This window comes from Hypanus sabinus, chromosome 2 (genome assembly GCF_030144855.1).
Source record: "Hypanus sabinus isolate sHypSab1 chromosome 2, sHypSab1.hap1, whole genome shotgun sequence".
NCBI classification, from domain to species: domain Eukaryota; kingdom Metazoa; phylum Chordata; class Chondrichthyes; order Myliobatiformes; family Dasyatidae; genus Hypanus; species Hypanus sabinus.
This window is the reverse complement of record NC_082707.1, coordinates 181443889-181462353: the sequence shown is the minus strand read 5'-3', so window position 1 is coordinate 181462353 and position 18465 is coordinate 181443889. Positions and strand designations below refer to the sequence as shown.

Below are 18465 nucleotides of genomic sequence, written 5' to 3'. Positions count from 1 at the left end.
GGATAGATGGGTAGAATCCTTTATAATACGAAGGGCCCTGTATACGCAGCGCTCCTGATAAATGTCCCCAATGGATGGTAGGGAGACCCTGATGATCCTCTCAGCCATTCTCTCGTAGGGACTTCCAGTCTGATGCTCGACTGCTCCCATACCAAATGGAGATGTAACTTGTCAGGATGCTCTCAATGGCGCTCCTGTAAAATTCATTTGAGTTGGAAATGGCCAGTTTTAGTATAACAGCAAAAAATATTTGGGTGCCTGGCAGGTAGGTAAGCATCTAAGGGAAAAGAACAAGGTTGGTATTTCAGACCAGTGACCTCTCCTGGTGGGGTAGGGTCATTTGCCTGGGGTGTTAGCTGTTTTGCTGCAGATGCTGCCTGTTTCAGCCATGTTCTATATCTGCATTTGATTTCCAATTCTTTATTCCTCTCCATAGATGCTGCCTGACCTGCTGAGTTCCTCCAGCATTTTGTGTGTGTATGCAGTTTTTTTTTCGGCTTTTCAATCCGATATAACTCTTCTCTTTCTCTCCACAACTGCCATTTAATCCTCTGAGTTTTAGACTTATTACGTGAGGTTTCCAGTCAGTGCCACTTGTGCACCTCACCATTCCCATACGATTTGGTTTTCTCCTTTGATCATATTCACAGATTTACCACCTGACCTACGCCAAAGATGGAAAGTGTGAAAGTGTGAGGTGAAAGGACAGAGGGTGAAGTGTGGGATTTGGTAAGAGGCAAGAGTAAGGGGGTAGAGTTAAGGGAAGGGTAAAGGGTGAAGTGAGAGGTGAGAGTGGAAAGAGTAAAGATGAGGGTGAAGGGATGTTGGTGGATGATGGGGATGAAGGGCTGGGGTAGAGAATGAAGGGGAAGTGAGAGGGATGGAGGAAGGGTGAGGAGAAAGGCAGGGTGAAGGGGGTCAGGGTGCAAGGGAAAGATGTGTGAGTAAGGGAGAGCAGAGAGGTGAGGGGTGAGCAGTGAAGGGATGTGCTAAGGGAGAAGGGAAAGTGGGAGGGTAACAGATGCAAAGGGAAGGAACGAGGGTGAGGGAAAGGGTGAGAAAATGTAGGTGGCCGACAGGATGTGAGGGTAAGTGGTGAGGGATGAGGCGATGGGGAAGAAGGAGCGTAATGGGGTGTCAGGAGAATGGGACAGTGTGGGAATGGAGTGAGGGTGAAGGGAATGGATGAGCAATGAGGGAAGGGGTGAGGGGAAGAGATGAGGGCAGAGGAGGTGGAAAGGTGTTGGGGAAGGGGTTGAGGAGGGTGACAGGAGGGCTGGAGTTAAGGCTGAGGGCAGGGAGTAGGGCAGAGGAGAGAAAGAAATAGGACAGAGAGGAGGATGGAATTGCTGGAATGACACAGTCGTTTCTGTTGAATAAATGGCCGGTGGAGAAGTGGCGTTAATCACTGCACTGAACCTGGTGAGCCGGCAGCCTGGGGTCTGCTCTGCTTTCAAACTTTACAGCCTGTTGAGTCACGAATCAGTGGCTTGCCAGGCTGCTGACAGGCAGCACTAATAAAGGTGCAGTGAGGCTTTGACTGTCTTTATTTGGACAGTGGGAACACAGGCTAAATTTAGCTACAATCAGGATTGCCTCCTCTACTCACCGAACAGTTCCTCAGATCACTGGCTCACTACCGAAAACTCATTCAGAATCAGAATCAGGTTTAATAGTACCAGCATAAGTTGTGAAATTTATCGTCTTTGTGGCAGCAGTACAATGCAATACATAATACTAGAAAAATTAAGAATTTTTCTTAATTTAATTTAAGCTAAAAAAAAATATACAATAGTTAAATAATTAGTGCAAAAACAGAAATAAAAAAGTAAGGAGGTAATGTTCATGGGTTCAATGTCTATTCAGAAATCAGATGGCAAAGGGGGAAGAAGCTGTTCCTGATTCATGGAGTTGTGCCTTCAGGCTCCTATAACTCATTCTACAATATTACACAGAGTGGACAGTCAGAGACTTCCTCCCGAGGGAAATGGCTAATGTGAGGGGGGAATATAGACCCAGTTAGGACCAGCTACCAGAACCAGTCAGAAAGCAAAACAGAAGAATTCTGGGTTTTAAATAAAGACACAGAGTGCAAAATGTATATGAAATATTTACAGCTGGCAGTTCAGATTTAGATTTATTTATCACATGTATATTCAAACATAAAGTGAAATCTGTCATTTGCATGAACAACCAACACACCCAAGTATGCGCTGGGGACAAGATGCAAGTGTTCAAAGTTCAAAGTAAATTTATTATCAAGGTACAGATATGTCACCATATACAACACTGAAATTCATTTTCTTGTGGACATTCACAGTAAATACAAAGAAATACAACAGAGTCAATGAAAAACTCCACACAAATATGAACAACAAAATAAAACAAACTGAATGAACAAAAACTAGTTAATAATAATAATAATAATAATAAATAACTACATAATAAGTATTAAGTTGTAGAGTGCTTGAAAGTGAGTCCATAGGTTGTGGAATCAGTTCAGAGCTGGGGTGAGTGAAGTTATTCATTTTTGGTTAAGGAGCCCATTGGTTGAAGGGTCACAACTGTTCCTGAACCTAGTGGTGTGGGATCTAAGACTCCTATATCTCCTTCTTGATGGCAGCAATGAGTAGAGAGCATGGCCTGGATGGTGGGGGTCCCTGATGATGGATGCTGCTTTCCTGCTATAGTGAGGGAGAGGGTTTATCTGTGATAGACTGGGCTTTAGCCACTGCTTTTTAATAGGCCATTCAAGGGAATTGGTGTTTTCATTCGAGACCACAATGCAACCAGTCAGTATATTCTCCACAATGCATCTATAGAAATCTATCGAAGTTTTAGATAACATGCCAAATGTTCACAAACTTCTGAGAAAGCAGATTAACTGCCTTGCCTTCTTTGTAATGGCACTTATGTGCTGGCCCCAGGACAGATCCTCTGAAATTATACAGCCTAGGAATTTTAAAGTTACTGATCCTCTTCACCTCTGATCCCCTGATGAGGACTGGCTCATGGACTCCCAGTTTCCTCCTCCTGTAGGCAATAATCAGCTCCTTGGTTTTACTAATGTTGAGTGAGAGGTTGTTGCTGTGGCACCACTCAGGCAGATTTTCATGTCCTCTCCTATATGCTGATCGACACCACCTTTGATCTGGCCAACGATAATGGTGTTTTCAGCAAATGTAAATATGAATTGGCACTGTGCTTAGGCTCACAATCATAAGTCTAAAGCAAGTAGAGCAGGAGACTAAGCACACTGCCCTGGGGTGCACCTGCGCTAATGGTTATTGTGCAAGAGACGTTATTGCCAATCTAAATGCATGTGTCTTTATAAAGTCTGTGACAGCTGTGGCATATTCATTCAGATCCTTTGATGAGTCCTTGAAATGGTCCAGTTGCAGCAATTATGTAGCCGCTCCTCTGTGTCCTGTGACCACCTCTTTGTTGTCCTTATCTCTGGTGCCCTGGTTTTTAGCCTCTGCCTTTATACCAGTAGGACAGTCAGATGATCAGATTGCAGAAATGCAGTCTTGAGCTGGAACAGTAAATATTTCTGATAGCAGGGTAACAGTGGTCAAGTGTGTCAGGATCCCTGGTGCAGCAAGTAATATGTTGATGATAAATGGCAGAGATTTCTTCAAGCAAGCCTGACTGAATTCCTCGGCAATGATGTGACAGTCATTGGGTAGGCTGTATTTTGTTTGCTAATCACAACACTCAATGGCTTAATATCTGCCTTTGGCAGTATGTAAATTGCTGGTCAGGATCACGGAGGGGAATTCTCTTGGTAAGCAGAATGGACAGCACTTGATCATTTAATGCTCCAGGTCAGGAGATCAAGAGTGCAACAAGACCCTCACGTCCAAGCACCACAAAGAGTTTATCGTGAAACACAGATCCCACCTCTTGCATTCCACCAAATGGCAGCAACGACAAAAGAACATGGCCTGGGTGGTGGGGATCTCTGATGATAGATGTCTTGAACTTCTGGTAATACCCTCACACTCCTTCACCATTCACCATCACATTTTCCCTCTCTCACCTTTATCTCCCTGCCCATCGCCTTCCTCTGGTGCTCCTCCCCCTTTTCTTTCTTCAAAGGGCTTCTGCCCTCTCCTATCAAACTCTCCCTTCTCCAGCACTGTATCTCTTTCACCAATCAACTTCCCAGCTCTTTACTACCTCCCAGTTTCACCTACCACCCTGTATTTCTCCCTCCCCTCCCCCCACTTTTAAATCTATTCCTCCTCTTTTTTTCTCTCCAGTCCTGATGAAGGGTCTCGGCCCAAAACATCAACCGTACTCTTTTCCATAGGTGCTGTCCGCCCTGTTGAGTTCCTCCAGCATTTTGTGTGTGTTGCTTGGATTTCTAGCATCTGCAGATTTTCTTGGATTTCTGATGATGGATACTGCTTTCCTACAACTGTATTTCTGGTAGATGTGCACAATGCTTGGAAGGGCTTTACCCATGATGTACTGGGCCAAATCCACTACTTTTTGTAGGACTTTCTGTTCAAAGGCTTTGGTGTTTCCTGACCAAAACGTGATGCAGCCAGTCAATACACTCTCCACTACATATCTACAGAAGTTAGTCAAAAATTTAGATGCCATGCCAAATTTCTGCAGACTCCTAAGTAGAGATGCTGCTGTGCTTTCTTCACAACTATACTTATGTGCCGGGTCCAGGACAGATCCTCTGAAATAGTACCACCCAGAAATTTAAAGTTGCTAACCCTCTCTACCTCTACACGTACAACACGGTGGAAGAACTCACCTCTGATCCTCCAATAAGCACTGGCTCATGGACCTCTAGTTTCCCTCTCTTGAAGCCTACAGTCAGTTATTTGGTCTTGTTGACATTGAGTGAGAAGTGGTTGTTATGACACCAGAAAAATTTTCAATCTCCCTCCAGTATGCTGATTCATCACTTCCTTTAATTCAGCCCACAACATTGGATAACAGTTCTAAACATTAACACAAGAGATACTGTGAATGTTGGAAATTCTAAGCAACACACACAAAATGCTGGAGGAACTCAGCAGGTCAGGCAACATCTATAGAGGGGAATAAGCAGTTGACATTTTGGGTCGAAACCTTTTGTCAGGACTGGAGCTCCAAAATATTTCCTACACTGCAGGATAACTCAGTGAAATCCTGCTTCTTAGTTACAAAGCAACAGGGCGCATGTCGTCTGAGACTTGTGCAGAGGTGGGGAGGGAGGAGCAGGGAGTAGGAGATGGGAAGAGAGAGGAATGGGGTGAGAGGGGAAGAGGGATGGAGTGGGAGAGTGGGAGGGAGGGAATGAGAGAATGAAGAAGTGAGGGAGGGACAAAGGGGGAGAGAGGGTGGGAGGGAGAAGAGAAAGAGGGGGTGGGTGGGAGGGAGGGAGGTAGTGATGGAGGGAGGGAGGAGTGAGAAAAGGAGGGGGAGTGAGGGAAGGATGGTGGGAGGAATGGAGGAGGGAGGGAGAAATTGAAAGAAGGAGAGCTAAAATTTGGGGGGGTAGAAAGACAGGCAAAGAGAGAAGTGAGAAAGAGAGGGAGAGCAGAGTAACAGCAAGAACACAGGCAGAAAAGAATAAATTAATAGATAAAGATATACAATAGCTTAATTGCAGTTTTCTCTGATCTATAAATAATTCCATATGCGTTTTTTTAAATCAACTTGTCCTTCTGTGTGATTTGTAATTCACACCTCTGGGACTTACTGTTCCTGCAACCACTTAAAAATATTCTCATAATGTAAAAAAAACCTTTCAGATGAAATCAACATCTTAAATAAAATATACAACAGAAAAATGTGCTACTGGGCTCAACCGGTCTGAGGATACTTGACAGAATTCCTCTCACTCCTTATGAATGGAGTTGAAAGGGAAAATAAATCGGCCATGTTCGAATGGAGGTGAACTTGATGGGCCAAATGGCCTGATTCTGCTTCTACTCCTTTCGGCCTTATGATCTCATTTCAACTTGCCCATTGGTGTCATTCTCCCTCAGGTAGAGGCCTGAATGGGACAGAACTGGCAGAACCCAGCTGTCCACAGAGGTTGGCTAAATGCTGACTTGCAATTTGAGGAGTTATGTGGACATCTCCTCCTATCCCATTCCAAGCCCAGAGGACACATATACGAAGATTACAGTGGAAAGCTAGTCTTGTATACTGATCATACAGATCAAATCATTACACAGTGCATTGAGATACAGTAATGTTAGCCAATAGCAATGCAGAATAAAGTGCAAAAACTACCAAAAATAATTCCGGTTTAAGATGGTGCCACTGAAAGTGTGCGACAGCTTACTGCTAGTTTGAAAGCAAAGGAATTTGATTAAAAACATTACTAATAACACTTTTTTTGGAAGTAAATTGTGGTAAACTATCACTACAAACAATAGAGGCAAGCAAAAGCAGAGCGAATTCAAGAGATCTGCACTTAGATTTGGAGCCATGCTGGTTGGAGTAAACAATTCAAAGAGAAGATGAGACAGAGGTGTCTGAGGCCCGTCCAACTTACCCAGGTGCGAGGGTAGATCGCTCGAAGTGTCGAGCCAACTTGGAGAGGTTGAAACAGCTTCTTCAGCACCGGAATGTAGGCCTGAAGCAAATTGTTGAGCAGCACGTTCTAGGACCAGAGCGATTCGTCACAGTGAGGCCCAGGTCCTAATGCAAGGTACAATCTGCTGTTTGGACAATTTAAATGCCAGCCCAGATAGACTGGAAATGCAGGGTGTCAAGAATCGGGCAAGGTTGGATTGTTCAAGGCGCCAAGCCAATTTAGAGAGGTCAAGAATGGCTTCTTCGGTAGCGAAATCTAAGCCCAGAGTGACTTGCCGTGGCGGGGCCTGAGTCTTAAAGCAAGGAACGATCCACAGTTTGGACAATATAAACGCTGGCCCAGATAGACTAGGAGCTTCTTTCTCCACATGCTAAGGCTGTGAGACTGCCCCTGGCTGTTGTGTTTCGTGTCTATAAACTTTGACGGGATCTGCCCCGCTAATATGTTGAACTGAATATAGAGGCTTTGGGCCTACTTTGAGCTGTTCTGGCTATTTGGACTGAAGGACTCATTTTGGTTCAGAATGCTCTTGTTGTTGCTCGCTTCTATTGCTTGCATGATTTGTTTTTTCTCTCTTTCTCTGTGCACATTGGGGGTTGGTCTACATTTTTTTAAACCGGGTTCTTTTGGCTTCCTTGCTTTGCGACTGCCTGTAAGTAAACAAATGTCAAGGTTGTATAATCATGCATTAACCATATAACCATATAACAATCACAGCACGGAAACAGGCCATCTTGGCCCTCCTAGTCCATGCCGAACCCTTAATCTCACCTAGTCCCACCTACCCGCACTCAGCCCATAACCCTCCACTCCTTTCCTGTCCATATACCTATCCAATTTTACCTTAAATGACACAACTGAACTGGCCTCTACTTCTTCTACAGGAAGCTCATTCCACACAGCTATCACTCTTTGAGTAAAGAAATACCCCCTCGTGTTTCTCTTAAACTTCTGCCCCCTAACTCTCAAATCATTCCTCTAGTTTGAATCTCCCCTACTCTCAATGGAAACAGCCTGTTCACGTCAACTCTATCTATCCCTCTCAAAATTTTAAATACCTCAATCAAATCCCCCCTCAACCTTCTACGCTCCAATGAATAGAGACCTAACTTGTTCAACCTTTCTCTGTAACTTAATTGCTGAAACCCAGGTAACATCCTAGTAAATCGTCTCTGCACTCTCTCTAATTTATTGATATCTTTCCTTTAATTCGGTGACCAGAACTGCACACAATATTCCAAATTTGGCCTTACCAATGCCTTGTACAACTTTAGCATTACATCCCAACTTCTATACTCAATGCTTTGATTTATAAAGGCCAGCGTTCCAAAAGCCCTCTTCACCACCCTATCTACATGAGACTCCACTTTCAGGGAACTATGCACAGTTATTCCTAGATCTCTCTGTTCCTCTGCATTCCTCAATGCCCTACCATTTACTCTGTATGTTCTATTTGGATTATTCCTGCCAAAATGTAGAACCTCACACTTCTCAGCATTAAACTCCATCTGCCAACGTTCAGCCCATTCTTCTAACCGGCATAAATCTCCCTGCAAGCTTTGAAAATCCACCTCATTATCCACAACACCTCCTACCTTAGTATCATCGGCATACATACTAATCCAATTTACCACCCCATCATCCAGATTATTTATGTATATTACAAACAACATTGGGCCCAAAACAGATCCCTGAGGCACCCCGCTAGTCACCGGCCTCCATCCCGATAAACAATTATCCACCACTACTCTCTGGCATCTCCCATCTAGCCACTGTTGAATCCATTTTATTACTCCAGCATTAATACCTAACGACTGAACCTTCTTAACTAACCTTCCACGTGGAACTTTGTCAAAGGCTTTGCTGAAGTCCATATAGACTACATCCACTGCCTTACCCTCGTCAACATTCCTCGTAACTTCTTCAAAAAATTCAATAAGGTTTGTCAAACATGACCTTCCACGCACAAATCCATGCTGGCTACTTCTAATCAGATCCCGTCTATCCAGATAATTATAAATACTATCTCTAAGAATACTTTCCATTAATTTACCCACCACTGACGTCAAACTGACAGGTCTATAATTGCTAGGCTTCCTTCTAGAACCCTTTTTAAACAATGGAACCACATGAGCAATACGCCAATCCTCCGGCACAATCCCCGTTTCTAATGACATATTAAAGATCTCCGTCAGAGCTCCTGCTATTTCTACACAAACTTCCCTCAAGGTCCTGGGGAATATCCTGTCAGGACCCGGAGATTTATCCACTTTTAAATTTCTTAAAAGCGCCAGTACCTCCACCTCTTTAATTGTCATAGGTTCCATAACTTCCTTACTTGTTTCCCACACCTTAGACAATTCAATATCCTTCTCCTTAGTGAATACCGAAGAGAAGAAATCATTCAAAATCTCTCCCATCTCCTTCGGTTCCACACATAGCTGACCACTCTGATTCTCTAAGGGGCCAATTTTATCCCTCACTATCCTCTTGCTTTTAATATAACTGTAGAAACCTTTCGGATTTACTTTCAACTTATTTGCCAAACCAACCTCGTATCTTCTTTTAGCTTTTCTAATCTCTTTCTTAAGATTCCTTTTACATTCTTTATATTCCTCGAGCAATTCCTTTACTCCATGCTGCCTATATCTATTGTAGACATCCCTCTTTTTCTGAACCAAATTTCTAATATCCCTTGAAAACCATGGTACTCGCAAACCTTTAACCTTTCCTTTCACCCTAACAGGAACATAAAGATTCTGTACCCTCATAATTTCACCCTTAAATGACCTCCATTTCTCTATTACATCCTTCCCATAAAACAACTTGACCCAATCCACTCTCTCTAAATCCCTTTGCATCCCCTCAAAGTTAGCCTTTCTCCAATCAAAAATTTCAACTCTAGGTCCAGTCCTGTCCTTCTCCATAATTATATTGAAGCTAATGCTATTGTGATCACTGGACCCGAAGTGCACCCCAACACATACATCTGTCAGCTGACCTATCGCATTCCCTAACAGGAGATCCAACACTGCCCCATCTCTAGTCGGTACTTCTATGTATTGTTGCAAAAAACTATCCTGCACACATTTCACAAACTCTAAACCATCCAGCCCTTTTACAGAATGAGCTTCCCAGTCTACGTGTGGAAAATTAAAATCTCCCACAATCACCACCTTGTGTTTACTACAAATATCTGCTATCTCCTTACACATTTGCTCTTCCAACTCACGCGCCCCATTAGGTGGCCTATAATACACTCCTATCAGTGTTACTGCACCTTTCCCATTCTTCAGTTCCACCCAAATGGCCTCCCTAGAGGAGCTCTCTAATCTATCCTTCCAAAGCACTGCCATAAGATTTTCTCGGACAAGCAATGCAACACCTCCTCCTCTGGCCCCTCCTACTCTATCACACCTGAAGCAACTAAATCCAGGAATATTTAGTTGCCAATCACACCCTTCCTGCAACCATGTTTCACCAATAGCTACAACATCATAATTCCAGGTATCAATCCACGCTTTAAGCTCATCCACCTTTCTTACAATGCTCCTAGCATTAAAATAGATACATTTAAGATACTCTCCATCTCCTCCTCTCTTTCCATCCCTAACAATGCATTCAAATTTATTATCCTTTTCTTTCTTCTCCCCTACATCTTCGGGCTGAGCGCATCCCTTCTCCATCACCTGCCTTTCCTCCCTCACACACTGTCTATTTACTTGCTCCACTGGTGAACTAACCTCCTCTCCCATAGTCTCCTCAAATAGTCTCCCGCCCCCCCCATCTTACTAGTTTAAAGTCCGCCCTGTAGCCCTAGCAAACCTCCCCGCTAGGATATTGGTCCCCCCACGATTCAAGTGTAACCCGTCCTTCTTGAACAGGTCACTCCTGCCCCAGAAGAGGTCCCAATGATCCAGAAACTTGAATCCCTGCCCCCTGCTCCAATCCCACAGCCACGCATTCATCCTCCACCTAATTCTATTCCTACTCTCACTGTCGCGTGGCACAGGCAGTAATCCCGAGATTACTACCTTTGCGGTCCTTCTTCTTAACTGCCTTCCTAACTCCCTATACTCTTGTTTCAGGACCTCTTCCCCTTTCCTTCCTATGTCATTGGTACCTACATGTACCACGACCTCTGGCTCTTCACCCTCCCACTTCAGGATATCTTGGACGCGATCAGAAACATCCCGAACCCTGACACCAGGGAGGCAAATTACCATCCGGGACTCCCGGTCACCTCCACAGAAACGCCTGTCTGAGCCCCTGACTATTGAGTCCCCTATTACTATGGACCTCTTTCTTCTAACCCTACCCTTCTGAGCTACAGGGCCGTCCTCTGTGCCAGAGGCTCAGCCACTGTCACTCCCACCAGGTAGGCTGTCCCCCCCAACAGTACTCAAACATGAGTACTTATTGTCAAGGGGTACAGCCACTGGGGTACTCTCTAGTACCTGCCTCTTCCCCTTCCTGACTGTAACCCACCTATCTGCCTCCTGTGGTCCCGGAGTGACCACCTGCCTGTAACTCCTCTCTATCACCTCCTCACTCTCCCTGACCAGGCGAAGGTCATTGAGCTGCAGCTCCAGTTCCCTAACTCGGTCCCTCAAGAGCTGCAGTTCGGCGCACCTGGCACAGATGTGGACGTCCGGGAGGCTCAGAGACTCCAGGATCTCCCACATCCGACACCGAGAACAACAAGCTGCCCTCACACTCACACCTCCCAAATAACTGAAAATACAGGAACTAAAAGATAAGCCTACTGTGCCCTCTTCCGCCTAAGCCCTCTGAGCCCAAGCCCTACACTCTGCGCCCGGCTCACTCCGCTGCCCGCAAACGAAGCTGCCCGCTTCTTAAGGCGGCGTTCTTTATATATCTTCCCTCCTTCCCAGGCCTCCTTCATGCGCCTGCGCAGTCCCGCCTCTCAGAACTCTGATCTGAGAAGCAATTGGACAATTTGAAAATGGCCGCCGCGGCACTTCCTCTCAAGCCTCGCTGTCCTCTTCCAAAAGAGAGGAAATTATCAAAGAAAGCTTTCTTTGATAATTAATGTACTTTGAATCATTGATTCTTGAAAATGTGCACTGCAGGTAAACAGCAGTATAAGATCATAATGAGGTAGATTGTATGGTCAAGAGTCTATTTTATCATCAAGGAGATCCGTTCTAGAGTCTGATAACAGTGGAATAGAAGCCGTCCTTGAGCCTGGTGGGACATGCCTTCAGGCTTTTGTATCTTCTGCCCAATGAGAGAAGGAAGAAGAGAGAATTTCCAGGGTGGGTGGGGTCTTTGATTATGTTGGCTGCTTTACAGAGGCAGCAAGAAAGTAGACAAGAGTCCATGGAGGGTAGGCTGGTTTCCATGATGTGCTGAGGTGTGTCTACAACTCTCTGCAGTTTCTGTGGTCACGTGTAGAGCAATTACCATTGCAAGCTGTGACGCATCCAGACAGAATGCTTTCTTTGGTGCATCGGGAAAAATTAGCAAGAGTTGACAGGGACGTGCCGAACTTCTTCTGCCCCCTTGGCCATTACATCCACCAGGTTGGACCAGGACAGGCTACTGGTGATGTTCATACCTCAAAACTTGAAGCTCTCAATCCCCTCAACATCAGAATCATTGATGTAGACAAGACCTTGTGCAACATTCCCTTTCTGAAGTCAATGACCAGCTCTCCTTTGTTTTGCTGACCCTGAGAGAAAGGTTGCTGTCACTTGATCCTCAGACTGATATTTTAGCCTGACTCCTGTAGCTGGATGTGCTGAGACCTGTACACAGGAGCTAAGGTATCTGTCATCCATTACAGACACACCTTCTCCATCAAGGCCAACAATTTAACGAACAGCTAGTACACCTCCAGAGTTTGTTTGGACTTTACTGGGACTCAATAGGGACTTGAAACTGATCTGAGGAATTCCTGGTACTGCCACAAAGAGAGACCAAGGTGATCAGCTGCATGAAACTCTACCATGCCCTCCTGCCACAGCCATGACACCACACTTGGCCTTCACCATGATCTTCCCTTTGGTACACACAGGGGCCAGTTTCCACCTTCCACAGGCCTGTTAGAGGACACATGCTAAAGAACAGGCTTCCAAGTGCTTAGCTTCTGAAACTCTGGCTTCATGTGACAAATAAGACTACAGGTCAGTGATAGAATCTCATACCTTGGGACCCAACTGAAAGTCCTTCATTGGTACGGCCAAGTCAGAGAAACAATGAAGGACTTTCAGTTGGATCCTAACATATGGGATTCTATCACTGACCTGTGGTCTCGTTTGGCTGGAAGGGTCTGTTACCATGCTGTCTCTCTAAATTAATAACTCATCTTTAAAGAATAAAGATTTAAATGAGCTAAATCTTTTTCTTTGTTTGGTTCATTAACACCAACACGGAGCCCCCAAGGAGAACCACTGAACTGACCTGCACCTTGGTCCTCTCTGAAGTACGCAGGTCTTTCCAATGAGTGGACAGTCGCAAGGCTGTGGGACCGGACGACAGCCCAAGGTGGGTAGTCAGGATGTGTGCAGCACAACTAGCAGGTGTGTTTGCGCACATTTTTAATCTCTCCCTCTCCCAGTGTAGAGTGCCCTCCTGCTTCAAAACATCCCCCATTGTCCCTCTCAACTCACCTCAATAATAAGCAAATGCTTTGAGAGTCTGGTCAAGGACTACATCTGTAGCATGCTACCACCCTCTCTGGACCCCCTGCAAGTTGCTTACTGACACAACTGATCGACAGATGACACAATAGCCACAGCTCTACACACTGTCCTTAAACATTTGGAGAAGAAGGATGCTTATAGGAGAATGCTGTTCTTGGACTACAGTTCAGCATTCAATACCATAATTCCCTCCAGGTTTGAAAAGAAGCTCAGAGACCTCGGCTTTCACCCTGCCTTGTGTAGCTGGATCCCGGACTTCCTATCAGATCACCAGCAAGTGGTAAGAGTGAGCTCCCTCACCTCTGACCCTTAACACAGGTGCCCTCAGAACTGTGTCCTAAACCTCCTCCTTTACTCTGTATACCCATGACTGTGTCGCCACCCACAGCTTCAATCCGCTAATTAAATTTGCTGATGATATTAAATTGATTGGCCTTGTTTCAAATAATAATGAGGCAGCTTACAAAGAATAAGTCATCACCTTGACACAGTGGTGTCAAGAAAACAACCTCTCCCTCAATGTTGCAAAAACAAAGGAGCTGACTATGAATACAGACTAACCCCTATTGACATCAATAGATCTGGGGTTGAGAAGTCGAACAGCTTTAAGTTCCTCAGCATAAACATCACCGAGGGCCTCACGTGGTCGTACGCAGCAGCTGTGTGGTGAAAAAAGCACAGCAGTGTCTCAGACAGTTGAGGAAGTTTACTATGAGTCCCCAGATCCTAAGAACTTTCTACAGGGGCACAATTGAGAGTATCTTGACTGGCTACATTACAGCTTGGAATGGGAACTGTACTTACCTCAAATGCAGGACTCTGCAGCGAGTGCTGTGGACAGCCCAGCACATCTGTAGATATGAACTTCCCACTATCCAGGATTTTTACAGAGACAGGTGTGTAAAAAGGGCCCGAAGGATCATTGGGGACCCGAGTCACCCCAACCACAATCTATTCCAGCTGCTACCATCTGGGAAACAGTACCGCATCATAAAAGCCAGGACGAACAGGTTCCAGGACAGCTTCTTCCACCAGGACATCAGACTGATTAATTCACACTGACACAATCGGATTTCAAAGCTATATTGACTTCTGTTGTAGATCTTACTGTACATACTATTTATTACAAATTACTATAATTGCACATTGAACATTCAGATGGAGACATAACAAAGATTTTTACTCCTCATGTATGTGAAGGGTGTAAGAAATAAAATCAATCCAATTCAATTCAATTACAGAACTACTGAGTATAGGAGTTGGTACATTCTGCTGCTGTGTATAAGACAGCTGCTAAAGAAATTTGGAATATTGGGTTCCATTTTGCTCACTTGCACCTTAATAGGAAAGATCCCATTAAGCTGAAAGAGGGCAAAGGAGATTTATGAGGATGTTACTGGTACTTGAGGGACTGAGTTATTAAAGATTAGCTTTAATTGTCAATTGTACATGAAAATATCCAGTGAAATGCATTATGGAGATAGGTTGAACAGGCTGGGATCTTTTTCCTTTGAGCAAACGAGAATGAAGGACGATCTTATAGAAGTATATCTTATTAGAATCATAAGAGGCATAGAGAGGGTGAATGCACACAGTACTTTGGGGAATCAATATCTAGAGAGCATAGGTTTAGCTGAGAGAGATTAATAGAAATCTGAGAGAGCTGAAAAGTTCCGGAGACTACCAGCCTCCCCGCTGGCCACATGTACACCAGGTGAATCAAGATGCAGCTCCTTCGAGACCATGTAAAGGAACTGGAGCTGCAGCTTGTTAGGGAACATGAAGAAATGATAGACTGGAGCTACAGGGAGGTAGTCACCCCAAGGCTACAGGAGACAGATAAATGAGTGACTATCAGGAGAGGGGAGAGCTTTCCGTGGCCATTCCCCTCAACAATAAGTACTCCATTTTGAGTACTGTTGGGGGGGAGGGAGTTGGTGACCTATCTGGGGAAAGCACCAGCGGCCTTGCCTCTGGCATTGAGTCTGGCCCTGCGGCACAGAAAGGTAAGGAACTGAAGAGAATAGCAGCAGTAATAGGGGACTCGATAGTTTGGGGGACAGACAGGCGATTCTGTGGACGAGAGAAAGAAACACGGATGATAGTTTGCCTCAGGAGCTAGAATCCGCAATGTTTCTGAAGACATCCACATGAAAAGGAAGGGTGAGCAGCCAGAAGTCGTGATATGTATTGGTATCAATGACATAGGTAAAAAAAAGGGAGGCGGTCCTGTAAACAGAACACAGGGAGTTAGGAAGGAAGCTGAGAAGCAGGACCTCAAGGGTAGTAATCTCAGGATTGCTGCTTGTGCCACATGACAGTGAGAATAGGAACGGAATGAAGTGGCAGATAAATGTGTGGCTGAAGAATTGGAGCAGCGGGCAGAGATTCAGATTTCTGGATAATTGGGACCTCTTCTGGGGCAGGTGTGATCTGTACAAAGGGGACGGGTTGCACCAAAATTCTTGTGGGCAGGTTTACTAGAGGTGTTGGGCGTGGTTTAAACTAATATGTTTGGGGAATGGGAACCAGAATAATAGAGCTGAGGAAGAGCCAGCAGATCTACAAATAAATGATGGATGTAACATGAATAAGCCCATGATTGGGTACAAATGCAGACAAAGCAAAGAGTTAAATTGTACCACAAAGGCAAAATTCAAAAAGGGCGAAGAATGCAGGACTAAAGGTGCCGTACTTAAATGCGCGTAGCATTCGAAATAAGGTGAACAAACTTGTAGCACAATTAAGAGATTGGTCAATATTACATTCTGGGCATCACTGAACCATGGCTGAAAGAAGGCCATAGTTGGGAGCTTAACATCAAAGGATATACTTTGTATCAAAAGGACAGGCAGGAAGGTATAGGCAGTGGTGTAGCTCTGTTGGTAAGAGGTGGAATTATATCTTTAGAAAGAGGTGACACAAAGTCAAAGAATGTCAAGTCTTTGTGGGAGGTGTTAAGAAACTGCAAGGGTTAAAAAATATTATGGTAATCATATACATGCCTCCAAATAGTAGCCAAGATGTGGGGTTAAGATTGCAAAGGGAGCTGGAAAAGGCATGCCATAAGGGTAATGACACAATTATAAGAAGGAATTCAATATGCAAGGGGATTGGGAAATCAGGATGGTGTCGGATTGCAAGAGAGGGAATCAAGATGGCTTTTTAGAGCAGCTTGTGCTTGAGCCTACTCGGGGAAAGGCTGTCTTAGATTGGGTGCTATGTGATAACACAGATCTTTAGGGAACTTAATGTAAAGGAACCCTTAGGAAGTGGTGTTCACAATATGTTTGAATACATACTGCAATTTGAGAGGGAGAAGCATCATGGCAATGGAATAAAAGGAGTTACAGAGGCATGAGAGAGGAGCTTGCCCAGGTGGATTGGAGGAGGATACTGGTGGGGATGACAGCACAGCAGAGATGGCTGAAGTTTCTGGGAATACTCCACAAGGAGCAAGATAGATATATCCCATGGAAGAGGTTGTTATCAAGCGGCTGGGCTAGGCAACTGTGGCTGACTTGGGAAGTTAAGGACTGCATAAAAGCCAAGGAAAGGGCATATAAGGTAACAAAAGTGAGGGGGAAGTTGGATAATTAGAAAGCTTTTAAAATCCAAGAAAGGGAAACTAAAAAAGCTATAAGAAGGGAAAAGATGAAATATGAAGGCAAACTAGCTAGTAATATAAAGCATGATACTATAAGTTTTTTCAGTTATATAAAGAGTAAAAGGGAGGTGAGAGTTGAAAATGATGATGGTGAGGTAGTAATGCGGAATAAAGAAATGGCAGATGAACTTAATATGTACTTTGCATCAGTCTTCACTGTGGAAAACACTAGTAGTGTGTCAGAGGTCTGTGAGTATCAGGGAGCAGGAGTACCATAGCAAGGAAAAAAATGCTAGGCAAACCCAGAGGTCTAAGGTGGATAAGGCACTTGGACCAGATGGACTACATCCCAGAGTAGTAGGTTGCTGAATGTATGCATTGATCATGATCTTTCTAGAATCACTTGATTCTGGCATGGTCCCAGAGAACTGGAAAATTGCAAATGTCACTCCACTCTTTAAGAAGGGAGGAAGACAAAAGAAAGGAAATTATAGGCCAGTTAACCTAAACTCAGTTGTTGGGAAAGTGTTGGAGTCCATTATTAAGGACAAGGTTTTGAGGTACTTGGAGACCAAGTAATAAGTGAAAGTCAGCATAGTTTCTGTAAAGGGAAATCTTACCTGATAAATCTGTTAAGAGTTCTTCAAGGAAGCAACAAGCAGGGTGGACAAAGGAGAGGCAGTAGATCTCATTTACTTGGATTTTTGGAAGGCATTTGATAAGGTGCCACATGAGGCTGCTTAACAAGATAAAACCTTATGACTTTACAGGAAAGATACTGGCATGGAGAGAGGAAAAGCTGAACAGGCAGGAGGCAGCGAGTAGTAATAAAGGGAGCCTTTTCTAGTTGGCTGCCAGGGACTAATGGTGTTCCTCAGGTGTTGGTATTGGGACCACTACTTTTCACATTGTTGGTCAATGATTCAGATAATGGAATTGATTGTTTTGAGGCAAAGTTTGCAGATGATACAAAGATAGGTGGAGGGATAGGTAGTGCTGAGGAAGCAATGTGATTGCAACAGGACTTAGACAAATTGGATAAATGGGCAAAAAGGTGCAGATGGAACACAGCGTTGGGAAATGTATGATAATGCATTTTGGTAAAAGGAAAAATAGTGCAGACGATTTTCTAAATGGGGAGAAAGTTCAAACATCAGAAGTGCAGAGGGACTTAGGAGTCCTCGTGCAAGACTTCCAGGTTAATACAGATTGAGTCTGTGGTAAAGAAGGCAAATGCAGTGTTGGCATTTATTTCAAGAGGAATAGAAAATACAGTTCCTATAAAAAGTATCCACCTCCCCTTGGAAGATTTCATGTTTTAGTTTTATACCATCAAATCACAGTGGATTTAATTTGGCTTTTTTTGACACCGATCAACAGAAAAAGACTTTTTCATATCAAAGTGATTTAAATTAATTACAAATACAAAATACAAAATAATTGGTTGCATAAATATGCACCCCCTTCAAGTCAGTATTTAGTAGATGCACGTTTGGCAGCAATTACAGCTTTGAGTGTGTAGATAGGTCTCCATCAGTTTTGCACACCTGGGCAATGCAATTTTTCCTCATTCTTCTTTGCAAAACTGCTCAGGCTCTGTTAGATTGCATGGGGATTGAGTGAACAGCCCTTTTCAT

The 18465-nt window shown here is 44.2% G+C and overlaps 1 protein-coding gene across 2 annotated transcripts in view; it reads right to left on the bottom strand.

Moving 5' to 3' along the window:
• nudt14 (nudix (nucleoside diphosphate linked moiety X)-type motif 14) overlaps positions 1-18465 on the bottom strand; it is a 122430-nt gene that overhangs the window by 17564 nt on the left and 86401 nt on the right. The window contains exon 3 of one of the 2 annotated variants that reach the window (XM_059960846.1): positions 13624-13880. The exons of the other annotated variant lie outside the window; for it this stretch is intronic. Coding sequence (XP_059816829.1) covers positions 13778-13880 — 103 coding nt within the window. The 3' untranslated portion in view covers positions 13624-13777. Of the gene's footprint in view, positions 1-13623; positions 13881-18465 lie in introns of those variants that run through there. 2 annotated transcript variants of the gene reach the window in all.